The sequence below is a fragment of the Macaca nemestrina genome, chromosome 3 (assembly GCF_043159975.1).
Source record: "Macaca nemestrina isolate mMacNem1 chromosome 3, mMacNem.hap1, whole genome shotgun sequence".
Lineage (NCBI taxonomy): Eukaryota > Metazoa > Chordata > Mammalia > Primates > Cercopithecidae > Macaca > Macaca nemestrina.
The window spans coordinates 20630230-20642997 of record NC_092127.1 but is presented as its reverse complement, the minus strand read 5'-3'; the positions used below and the strand labels follow the sequence as shown (position 1 = coordinate 20642997).

At 39.6% G+C, this 12768-nt stretch overlaps 1 protein-coding gene across 3 annotated transcripts in view; it reads right to left on the bottom strand.

Annotated features, from left to right (window-relative positions):
- LOC105466698 (SH3 domain containing ring finger 1) overlaps positions 1 to 12768 on the bottom strand; it is a 177280-nt gene that overhangs the window by 26373 nt on the left and 138139 nt on the right. For 2 of the 3 annotated variants that reach the window (XM_011715794.3, XM_011715793.3), the window contains exons 6-8: positions 9628 to 9738; positions 2013 to 2179; positions 665 to 835 (exon numbers count right to left, since the gene is read on the bottom strand). In XM_011715794.3, coding sequence (XP_011714096.1) covers positions 665 to 835; positions 2013 to 2179; positions 9628 to 9738 — 449 coding nt within the window. The remainder of the gene's footprint in view (positions 1 to 664; positions 836 to 2012; positions 2180 to 9627; positions 9739 to 12768) is intronic. The other variant, XM_011715796.3, reaches the window with a different exon arrangement.

Here is a 12768-nt window from a genome sequence, read left to right as displayed (position 1 = left end):
AGTTATGACAATCAAAAATATTTCTGGATATGGTCAAATGTTCCCTGGGGAGCAAAACTGCCCTCAGTTGAGAAGGGTCTATGCTATACTTCTGACTATATGATAGAATTCATTGTCAGAATTCAGAGGTAATTACCAAGTTAATGAAACAGATAGAAATCTAGAGCACCAGGGTTCAGGTTTGAGCACTTCTTCACTATGTGATCTCAGACAAGCTGTATATCTCTGTGCCTCAATGTAACAGCAGCGAAGAATTAAGGTGAATCAGCGTAACGCGTTTACAAAGCTGCCTGCCTGGCATACAGTACGCATTATATAAACACCTAAGTATTAACACTAGCTTTTCTTTGTATCAACACTACGCCTTTCCTAGTAGAAAAATACTGAAAATGGTGCTGTTGAACCTTTTCACATTAAAGCAAATAACTTAAAACCCGGTACATTTACTGGTAAAAACCTGTAATTTCACATATATGCATGTGAAAAGCAAGCTAAAAATTTTAGAGTTAGAAGGGATTTTAGCAGATGTAGACATGGATTTTTAAAACTTTGGCTATGTAACAGGCAATTATAATGGGAAAGGAATCTGGATAGGCTGAAAATCATGGAAAAGAACAAAGCTTCTCTGTTTAGAACATAGTAAACAATTTATTCAAAACCATACCTTGTGACTGGTGCCACATAATTGCCAGGGAAAACCCCTATCTTGCTGGTATGCATGGATGTCCCTTTGAACCAGCCATCCTGGCAGCGCTCAAACACTAAAAACATCTCCCCTTTTCTCAGCTCTAGTTCATCCTCTTTCCGAGGAGTGTATGGATATATAGCAACATACCTAGAATAGAAAATAATATTTGGTTTCAGGTTGAGTAACAGACAAATCCCAAGATGCTCAAAACTCTTCCTTGGTACAAAGTGTTGAACATTTTGTACAAATGTAAACTGAAAGTATAATCCTTTAATCTATAAGTAGCATTGACAATTCTCCATTGAAAAACGTTTTGCTGTCTACATTTTAAAAGCAGGCAGAGGCCTTTCTGATTAAGCACCTGTTCCTCCCAGTGTGGAAGTGACTATCCCGCCAAATAGTATTTGCATAGGGTGAAAGAATTAATGCAGTTTCCAAGAGTGCCTAACTTGCTACCAGAGATTATGCACCCACAGGGGAAACTGTGCTCTTCAAATGGCACTTGTTAGGCTTGAGAAGTAGCCCCAAATGAGAACATACAGTATGAAACCCCACTGGGAGCACAACATGCTGGCTTCTACACACAAGCTGAACCTAGAGGCTTGAGCTACACCTGCTTTTGTATGCTCAGTTCTAGGGAAAAAGACTAAATTTGAAAAAATCAAGGGAAAACAAAGTCCAGATCAGAAAACGTACAAGACAACCCCAAGATGCAAGGTGACTGTGCCCACCAACACATGGTAACCATGCAGGCAACATTAACCTATAGTTCTTACCAGTGCTCTAAACTGTTGGTGTATAAAATTACACAATGCAGGATCCACAAAGACCTGGCTGTGTTCTGCCCTAAATAAACTCTCAACAGGATAAACTTTTCTGGATACTCATTGCTGAGGCCTTAAACTTTTTACATTCATACTCCAACTAGACTTAGATATGATTTGTGCAGAATACCTTTCTGTTATTAGTATTCTTATGCAAGAAATGAAAATAAAGATAAAAAGTTCAAACAGGAGTTGTACAAAAGAGGCAGTTTCATACACATATAATGTTATAAAGAAGCAAACAGTGTGTTTCCCTAAACTATGAAAGGCCTTCTTCACTAGTGGGACAGCTACCTGGCAAGCTCATGTATCAGACTCATTTTCTCTCAGCAGTTCCCTAGTCACATGCATGACCAGGTAGAAGTCTGCAGGACACAGACCGCTTGGTGAGCCATAACGCTGTCATCAGCTCACTGTCAGAAAGGTGCTTCTTGACCTCTGAGGTTTGGACTTAGTTTTAAATGAACACATAAGCAGTAATAGACGACACCCTCACTTACACACTGGGGCGAGTCTGAGGCCGTAAGTGTGCAATCTGGTCAGTGGATCCTGCCATGGGCCTTGGTCCCATTCCAGCAGCAGCAGCAGCAGCGGCGGCGCCTGGTGGTGTGGAGGCAAGGACAGTGGCAGCCAGGAGAGGGGGGGGCGGAAGAGGAGGATTCAAAGTCTGGTATAGGAAAAACATAAAGAGAAAGGGAAAAAAGGGAACAAAATACTGATTTACATCTTTCTATGGAAGGTGGGAGAGAAAAAGAATCATAAATCCATAGAACAAGACTTTAATGGAATCCACACAGGGCAGAATCATCAGGCTAACTGCTATGAAAGCCTGCTTCTACAAATTCATCTCTTGTTCTCCTTTAAAATCTTAAAGCCATAGAAACCTTTTCAGCAAACAGGTAAGTAATCACCCTTGGGAGGAGGGAAAGAAAAACAAAATGAAACAATTGCATGTAATTTTAAGATTAATAGCATTTTAAAGTATGAACTTGGACAAGGATCCAAATGCCTTTTGAGGGGGGTAGCTATAATGTCACACTGCTTGCTAGGAATTAATTTGTGATTGTTTCTGTAATCTGAAACTTAAACACAACACACAATTCAGCTGCACTATATCTCAAATCATTCCTTCAGAAGAAAATTTCCTTTGATGCTTGGTCTACAAAAAGCCCAAACAATAGTAAGCCGAAGTCACTGGACCATTGTTGCTACTTTTGCTTATTCTTTTCTTAACTTTGCCAGCTTTTGAAATTTGGTACTATCAAGCCTGGTAACCTTCAACAAGTACACTAGTGAAAAGCTGCTGGTTCCTTTATGGGCACAGCCTAATGGGGTTCTGCCTACAGGATTCCATGCCTTTTGAAAATCAATGGAGCAATTGTTACCTTCTGATCTATAAACCCAGATAATTCTTTAGGGTCTGTATACTGAAACTCCTGGGAAAACAGGCACACAAAGACTGCCTGAACCCCTACCTCGTCCTCTCCAAACGTTTGAACCACTAGATGTAAAAACTAAATCAAAGGAGAACTAAGAAGACTAAAGAATTTACCTAGTTAAGTGTAAATGGCTTCTATACATCAGCATATTAACAAAATAAAGATCCAATGATTTCTAAATATAGCTTATACCAGTCATCTTATTTCTGTTTTTTGGAATAAAAATTTTAATTTCATCACCATTCACTATAATACATCTGGCTGTTCATATACATATACATAGTTTCAGAAACATAATGAACTGAGTGGAAAAAAATTTCAAATTTCTAGACATATGTTACAACTATTCCACACATTATGTTTAATTTTTTGCTAAAGCGACTTTCAACAAAGATTTTTCCCACACTGCAGCTAAAGTGGTTGCAAAACATTTAGTGCAGAAACAAATGAGGTGCAGAGCCACTTACAAAGTGCAAACCAGGAGAAGGCAGAGGTTAGTTTAAAAAGTTGGAACGTCATGAAAATGTGACTCACATTCTCAATTCAAAATATGGCGGCATTAAGATTTGTTATAGCTCTGGAATTTGCATGTACTGAGGCTTAGAGCCTCCAAAACCTTTAACCAGGAGAAGGGCAAGCATTTATCCTGTGACAAAGCAGAGATGAAGAGAATCCTGGTCACAGCACATGTGACCCGGACAGTTCATGGATAATAATGTATCAGCAGTTTGACAGGTGAGATAATCAGTCTACCCTGTATATAGAGTAATATACGGAGAAACTGTAAAATTACCACTTCACTGATTTCCATTTAAATCTTTCTAAGCTCAATCTCAAAACAGTGTGGCTGTGGAAAGGCAGAAAACTAACGGCATGTGCTCAAACAGAAATTAAAATCGTCTATTACAGCTTAACTTTATTAACACAGAGGCTGTACTAATTTGACCTAAAAAGAAAAAGACAAAAATCATCTATGCACCTGATAAAAACAAGTCATCTTTTGTAATATAAATAAAATTTTGTAATAAAATGTAAAATCACCTCTTGTCATGAAATACACTAAGCAAATGTTTCACACACATTACTTTTGCAAAGAGTGAGAGTTAGACATTAAGATATGGCATCAAAGAGGATATCCTGAAGGATCCCAAAGGTTCTGCCTGAGAGAAAAGAGTTTTCTCTCACTTTCTGTGGTTGAAACATAAATGGTTTAATAAAATTGGGCAGATCTTTTCCCAGTGCATGCATGTTTGCATGTGTAAATTTGTGTGTATGTGAGCACACAGATGAAGATCAAGAAACTCTGATTAAAATCAGATTCCTAGATGTTGCTTGCCCCTGTGGGGTTGGTAAAATGATAGGGTTCTGGTGACTCCAGAGCTGTGACAGACTAGGAAATTTTGTGGGTTGCTTTATAAACAACCTAAACCAAAATAATCTGGTGATGTGGAAGTTCAAAAGGTAATCCACTGTGTAATGTGCTTCAGGCGGTTTGCTGTCCTGCAAGACCTGAAATTTCCACAGAGTAAAACCATACGTAGCCTTTCATTCACCCGGAGGTGACCTGGAGTCCTGCTTATTATTTCGTAGTCCAGGCCAGCCCAGGCACCAGAGGCCAAGTATAAAAAACAGCTATGGACCTTCTAGAAAATGATGCAAAATTCACATTTTGTTAACAATATTCTGCTCACTAAAACTAGGACTTAAGAATGGTGTGCTAATGGGAAATGGTCATATTTTGCCATGTCTGGGTTCTTTTCTCCTGACCCAGTAATCTTGAAAGAAGAGACATCACTGAAGGAGCATGGCCTTTGGGGTCAAAAAAACATAGATTCCAATGCTGGCTCAGCCTCTCGGGGCAGTCCTCGACTGCCTTCCTTTGCTAGAGTGAGCACCCAGAGAAGAAGTGTCTTCTCTCTGAGTGGGCAGCATTTCAGAACACTGGCAGGCCACACTGCTAGTAACATTGTGAGTGAAAAGTTCAAGTATATGGGTGTGAACCCTCTCCCTTCTGGCACTCTCCCCTCTGCTTGCCCTTTCATGCAACCCACCCAGGTAGTGATTAGATCTTAGGATCTGGCTAAAGAGTGGGGAAATGGTCCAGTACATCTCAAGCTTGGGCCAAGGGCTACAGGCCAGCTTACCAGTAAAGTGCTTTGCATTGGAGCTTTGGACACAAGTTCAATTGAAAATAAAGGGTTCATTTCCTTTCTAATTGTCCCTTATGTGTGCATCTCCCTCACATACCTCCCAGGGTAGAAAAGTGACTGGCAAGATAGATTGAGCCTCTCTGTGTCCCGTGGGCAAATATCATTAATATTCTCCAATCTACCATTATTTCTTTCTAAATGTCTGATTTCTATTCAGCTCATTTCAACCCTACATATCAACATGTCTAAATAGTCCTTGTGTGTACTAAACTCAGATGCATGAATACTGGTTGATGAGGGAATGGTTCAAGCTACCATGTGAAGATGCCTGTTGAAATTGGTCAACGGTGTTACCAAGTTCAGCAGCATTACCATCTATATGCATAAATTAAAAATTTACTGTTTCACATTTGATCTACAAGAAACAAGAGAGATATCTATACCAGTTAGGTGACTGTAAATTCCGTAAAGTCTCTATGTTTCACTATACCAACCTGAGACATGGAGTCAATAATTAGAAATAGTTTATGTAAACTGTCTTTCCCAGTGCCCTGGAGTACAGCAGAAGCTCAATAAATAGAAGCTACTGTTATGATTAATGAGATTGTGAAGTCAGGGACTGTCTCACCCGTCTTTGTACTGGTGGCACCTAGCTTTGCAGCTAGAAGATAACAGATCCTCAATGAGCATTTCATGAATGAAAATACATTACGTGCTTCTATCCCCTTCTTAGAACAATATGACATGGAATAAGAGGTCTCAGTTCCTGAGATGCTAGAATCCTTTCCTGTTGCTGCTATCAAAGTTCTGACCATATCCTGCTCTTCATCCTGATTTTTAGAGCTCCTGCCAATTCCAAAGACTCTACTTCTAACTTTCAAACTACCAGGGTTGGCAGCCTCATCCACTTCTTCCAATTCCCTGAATCCACCACCACCAATGCGTTCTGCTTAGCCTCCACCATGGCTACATATTGGCTATTCTGAGAATCTGACATCATTCAACTTTGTTTAAATACACACATACAAATGTGTATGTGTATAAATTGTTTATTATTTGTTATTATTTTCTTTCTTTCTTTCTTTCTTTTTTTTTTAGGAACAGCATCTAGTCCTGGCTGGAGTGCAGTGGCACAATCGTGGTTCACTGCAGCCTCGACCTCCTGGGCTCAAGCAATCCTCCTGCCTCAGCCTCCCGAATAGCTGGGCCTACAGGCATGCACCACCATGCCCAGTTAGTTAAAAAAAAATTTGTTTTGTAGAGACAGGGTCTTTCTATGTTGCCCATGCTGGTCTCGAATTCCTTGCCTAAAGTGATCCTCCTGCCTCAGGCTCCCAAAGTGCTGGGATTATAGGCATGGGCCTTCACACCCAGACTAAAATTTTAAAATCTGGAGTGCAATCTGTTTATAAATTGGCCATGAGTGGCATTTACCTTTATCAACCTGACTACCTTATAATACCCTGCAGCTAAACACCTCTTGGCTGGTCTAGAGGATCGGGGATTATTCATCACTTGTTTTAAAAGTCCTTCTGCCATTATGCAGAAGACACGAGACTAAGATCTTCAATCTCCTCCCCTACAAAGAGATTTTTAAAAAATAACTACTATTAATAGTTTGATGTCTGAATCAGATACACGTAATACTAGTATTGCTCATAATGCTGGATATTTAAAATTTTAACTGTTACATGTGTGAAATGTATGGGACAATGTTTATAACTTTATTCTTCATAAAAGATTTAAAAATTTCAATTCATGAAAAAAAGCATTAGAAATAATTTTCATTTTTTTATTCTACTGTGGCATTTATTACCTATAAATCTACACCAAGAAAAGCCTGCCTTCTTTTCCACCAAGCTGTGTGCCATTGCTGTGATAGTACTCACAGTCTTCGGAACCATTTCAAATTTTAAATAGAATGCTTGACACAATTAATATAAGATGGAGAGGGCGCATGCTACTGAGATTTTCCACTTAAACCTGACATATTAAATCTAAAACATTTCTGCCAACCTTCCAGGGACTCTGAGATCTAGACATCTCCTGGGATGACAGACAGGTTTGTTTATAATTAGTTTTTCATTAAATGAAATTGGCACAGTAGACATATTGTTTAATCAACCTTCCTCTTGCTTAACATGAAGGTTTTCTTATATAATCCTAAAATAAAATGGTTGAATGTAAATTAATTTTTGTACATCCATGCTCTCTTGTGACCTGTCTGATTGATTTGCCCCAGAGTGAGTCTCCAGCTAAGAGCAACTGGCCATTTACTACGTTGTATAATTTTCAGCCCACAAGGGCTGAAATTCAGCCAGCCTTATGTCTTTTCTCACTCCAGGCTGAATATCCCTTATGTAAATGCTTGTGACCAGAAGTGATTTGAATTTTGAATTTTTTTAGATTTTAAAGTATTTACTTCACCAGTTAAGCATCCCAAATCCAAAAATCTGAAATCCGAAATGCTCCAATGAACCCTTCCTTTGAGCTGCATGTTTGCGCTCAAAATGTTTCAGATTTTGGAGCATTTTGGATTTCAGATTTGAGACACTTAACCTATAACTAAATTTTCTATTATCTGAAAAGTAAGTCTTTTTTTTTTCCCCTTAAGAAATTAAGTTAGAATTTTACTATGCAAGGCAGTCATCTGGAAATGAAAACATCAACTCATTGTGTACATGGACCGTGAGTGGGAAGGAGAGGAGAGAGTCTACCCTGGAGATGAGAGGTCATGATGGTTAAGAAACTTGGCTCTGGTCAAATATCCAGGGCTAATAGAATCTCAGGGAAACCACATTTCACTAAAAGTTAACTGAAATTCATCTTGTCCCCAGATGAATCCAGGCATCTTTTCCTTTGCCAAGCAGTTGTACTATCAAGAAAGTTATAATTGTTCAGGAAACATTAAAAACAAAAATAAAGAAACAAACAAAAAACACCTTTAACCTCTAGCTACAACATTATTAACTTCCATTTAAATACAAGAACATGCTTAAATCCAAAAAGTTTTCAAAAGCCTAAGTCAAGCTAGGTAATAACTCTACATTTATTTATATCCCACCTTGTTTCTAAATCAGTTTTCAATTATTTATAGATGTATCAAGACAAAATAAATAAGAAATAGGAAAAACAAGGCAAATGGAAAATGAGAACAATAAAACTAGCCGGAGCCAACATTTTGACTAATTATGTTGTGGAGTCCTTGCTGGAGGGGCTACAAATCTGGCTCTAAGCACTCTAGCAGAGGGAAATAAAATCTTTACAACATGTATAAAATCCACAACCCAAAAACAAACCAGCTGCCTAGAAGCCTCCCTATTCCTGGTACAGACAGCAAAGAAAATTGTAACAAAGTGAACCAGGCCCAACTTGCCACAGCCCTCAACAGAGGCCAAAAAGGAGATCAGTAATGGTCATCCCTTTCGATGATCTAACTCTGTGAAGTAGATACTTATTTTACAGCTAGGGATACTGAGGCTTAAAGAGGCAGAGCACCTTTTTCATGGTCATGTAACAAATAAATGGCGGAGCTGGGCTTCAAACCCTGTTTCACCGCAGGCCTGTACCCCCATCATCGGGACACACCGATGGTGTTCTCTGCAACAGCACAACTTATGACTGTCGGCAGGCAGGGTGATGCAATGGTCTACGTACTAGGGCAATCTAATTTAATGACCTTTCCTATCGTAATTCAACTCAACACTGGAGCAAATAGAAAATATAAGCCAAAGTTGTGGCTTAGATGAGAGATGTCTCACGACTGCTAGTTCCTTGCTTAACAATTTTAGGAAACAAGGTCTTAAACAACAGTCTTTCTCTACTACCAAAGGCTGCATTTGCCTCTTGTTTTCCTTTTAATTTTCTTTCCAGAGTGACCCTCTTCTTTGTATCTGTATGTCCTGGCTACCCTAATTCTCCCTATTATTTTCCCATTTGGATGTTTTTAAGCAATTAGCCGTTTAGACTCTATCTGTAGGAGGTTATGTTTTCAGAAGGGAAATCAACGTAATCTAAGGGAGGCTTCCAAGACTGCAGGTGCCTTTAGGTAGCCACAGCTACAGACAATGTGGCTACAAGACAAGAAATTAAAAAATGAATCCTTAATGTAGAGATTTGGTATCGATCTGTCATGTGACTCAAAATAAACCATTCACCTTCAGGACCTGTTTCCTTAGTATTTCCATAAATATGTCTTTATAAGAAATAAGCAGGATCTAGAAACTCAAAAGAAATAAAGGTTAAGCTTTAGAAAATCAGGTTGAACTTTAATGAAAATTAAATGTATTTTTGGGTTCTTCTAACAGGTTCAGGCTACTGATCCTCCTTGTTAAAAATTTTGCAGGATGCAGGCAAGGGACTTTCTAATGTTTTGTTAAGATTAACAGAGATAATAGATGAAAGATAGAGACCCACCTCACCTAACAAGTAGGAACATACACTGCAGGTGTTAGGAGGTGGAGTGTGCCAGATTAACATCACTAAGTACCTAAAAGAGAAACAAAAATGGGAGAAACTATACTCACTCCAAGGGCAGCTTGGTAGGGAACATCTGATGGGAAAGTAAACGAGGGGCCAGTTGTCACTGGGCTGCTTGGGGGTGGGGTCACAATTAACCCGGTGGTACTTATATGAACCTGCCGAGAAAAGAAAAGTTTATTAAAAAGAAGACTATGTTTGATACAACAGAATATACTGGCTAAACCTTAGAAAGGCAAGTCACAGTTAAAAAAAAAAAAATCTGTACTTTCTGTTATATGGGGAAGGTAGAATCCCTTTTAGCTTGCTCAACCCAAATTTACCAGTTACCTAATCTGAACCAGGCCTTTTACTAGATGCTGGGGAGTGATGTGATAAATACTGGTCACAACAGTGTCTTACCTACAGAATTCAACTGCCGTTGGCTTTCACGATAACACATTGCCTCAGTTTTTATGCCACCATGAATCAAACTGGCCTTCCAATGGTCAGCCTGATGCTCAGCCAGCCTCCTAACAATTTCCCTGAAGAGCCTGTTAAAGTGAGGAGTGGCTGAACACTCACCTGTCTATCAATACGTTAAATCTACGTGCAATTCTTCAGGTATTTTGCTATTTTCAGGATCACTTTTCATGACTTCTACCGTTTGGTGAGGATGCATAATTAAAATGCAGCTGCCTAGACATGCTTAGAGCGGGTAATCACTTATAAAATCTTTAAAGGAACAATGTCAAGCCAAATTAGTTGTTTTCAAAGGTGTCTTATCCATGATACAACCCAAGATTAATTTACTAGAAAGAAATTGAGTTATTTAGGTCATTTCATTGCCTGTGTTAAGTCACTCGATCAATTTCACTCAGGTTGCATAGCAGGTCCAACTGCAGAATGCAGTGGTGTTTCTAGAAGCTACAGAAGTAGGGGGATGGGTTCCCGCACAAATGGGAGTGTTTTCTCCCTCCAGTGTGAATAGAAGCAATGTGATTGGCTGGTACTTGCTTCCCTAAGGAAACAATAACCCACCCAAAATGCTAGGTTTTATAATAAAAATGTAATCCCAAACACAGTTTTCTCAGTTCCCATACATTAAGAAAAAGATTATCAGGACAAACAAAAGCTCTGAGATTAGTTCCCAAAGGACCTAATGGAAACTTTCAGTTTCCCATGGGGGTAGGTCCTACCAAAGCCAGGGATAATCAGTATCACGGCATGTAATTTATTTTCACAAATATATCTATGCTATACATGACTCTGCAATCTTTTAAAATTCATCTGTGTCTATTAGTCTATATATTGATTGAACCTAAAGTTTGAAACTAAGTAGATCCAGGAGGTGGCACTAATAAGACTTTCTCCCCAAACCCTCAGTTTCCTTCTTTTCTTCTTCTCCTTATTTTTTGTGTAGACAGGGTCTCACTATGTTGAGCAGGATGGTCTTGAACTCCAAACTCTCATTTTCTATTTTTCCTGTGAACCAAAGTCTATCTCCAACCTATTTCTAATGGGAAGCACACTGGTTTTCCCTTCTAGGATAAAGCCAAATGACCTTTTGCTATTGTATCCAATAACTCTGTATACACACTCCAAGGACATTTGCAAATTGGCACCACACATAAGAGGTCACCTTTCTTCTAAGATACAATGAAGCTCACTTCAAAGTGGACATGAGGCAGGAGAATAGGGTGTGACGGCAGGGAACCTAAGGCTGCTTCACACTGACTTCCCATAACTAAACTGAAAAGAAAACCCTAACTTTCCATGCCTAAGTAACAAATGGACCAAACGCTACTTTGCAAACCTTTTCTGAACTGTGGAAGGGAAATTGAAAGTACCTTTGACTGGTTGCTTTTTGTAACCAATCAGCCATTTGCATAGGAGTGTAACCTTGTAACTTCACTTCAGCCTCTGATTGGTTGCTGTCCTCAACCACTGATTGCGGGCCAAGTCTCCATTTGGATAGAAGTGCAACTCTGTTAACTTCACTTTAGCCTCTGATTGGTTGCTTTCCCCAACTACTGATTGTGGGCCACCACTTCATTTACATGTGGTGAATACCAAGTGGCCAATGGGAAACCTCTAGGGAGTATTTGGGCCTGAGAAGCTTCTGTATCCAGGGCCCTTGAGCAGCTGCTCGGGCCGCTCCCACACTGGCGTGTACTTTCATTTTTAACAAATCTCTGCTTTTGTTGCTTCATTCTTTCCTTGTTTTGTGTGTTTTGTCCAATTCTTTGTTTCAAATGCCAAGTACATGGACACCCTCCACTGGTAACAGACATTATTATCAAGGAACCCCTTGGAGCAGAAAAAAAACTTACCAAAATACATATACCCTATACATATCTGAGAAATATATTATTGATTGATGTTTCTCTACAAGCCCAGAGTGGGAGACAGAATAATTAGCTGTTAATGACCTTATGGTTTTGGGATAAGTCCCTTCATGCCTCTAGACCCCTGTGAGCAGCTGGAGCAGAGGTAACCTAAGGTCTCTGCCATCACAGGCACTTTGGGGAAGCACTGACATGCAGAATCCTGCAAGTACCCCTTCAATAGAGGGCTTTCCTAGCACTGCAGTAAAGGAAGAGACAAAGTCACCAAAGAATGACTAAACGCAGAAGGACAAGAAGTAGAAGCAAACCAGTGAAGGGTGAGCATGTCTAGAATAAATGCCCTGAGTAGGGACAACCTGAGTTTCTGCTGGGCTTACCCTTTCCTCATGGAACTGCAAAACTTAGTTGTCTCCTCTACAAGAAAGGCTAAGTAAGGGAGGGAAGAGTTGGGGTAAGCAAAAAGGAGTTTGGGGTGAGGGCTTCTTGCTTTCCCTGAGGCACTGAACACAAAGATGCCATAGAAACACTGAATATTATGAATCACTCCTCTGGAGGCCAAAAAATATGCTAAGTGTGGTCAGAGGAGAAGACAAAACATCTTGGCTGCTTGCACCATCATGTGCTTTTACACATCTCAGTCACGGACACTCATGAACATCTATCTGATCTGGCAACCCACCTGGAAAGCACTGCCTACAAGTAAGCTTCCAATTTATGTATTTGAAAGTTCAGCCATCACTCAATAGTCACTAAATACAATAGCAAGCAAGCCCTTTGGCTCCCTTCTTGTCCCTTTCACCTTCCTGCTGCCAGCAATTTGGACGTGACAGTGACATCTCTAATTGCCATATAGAAACAAAG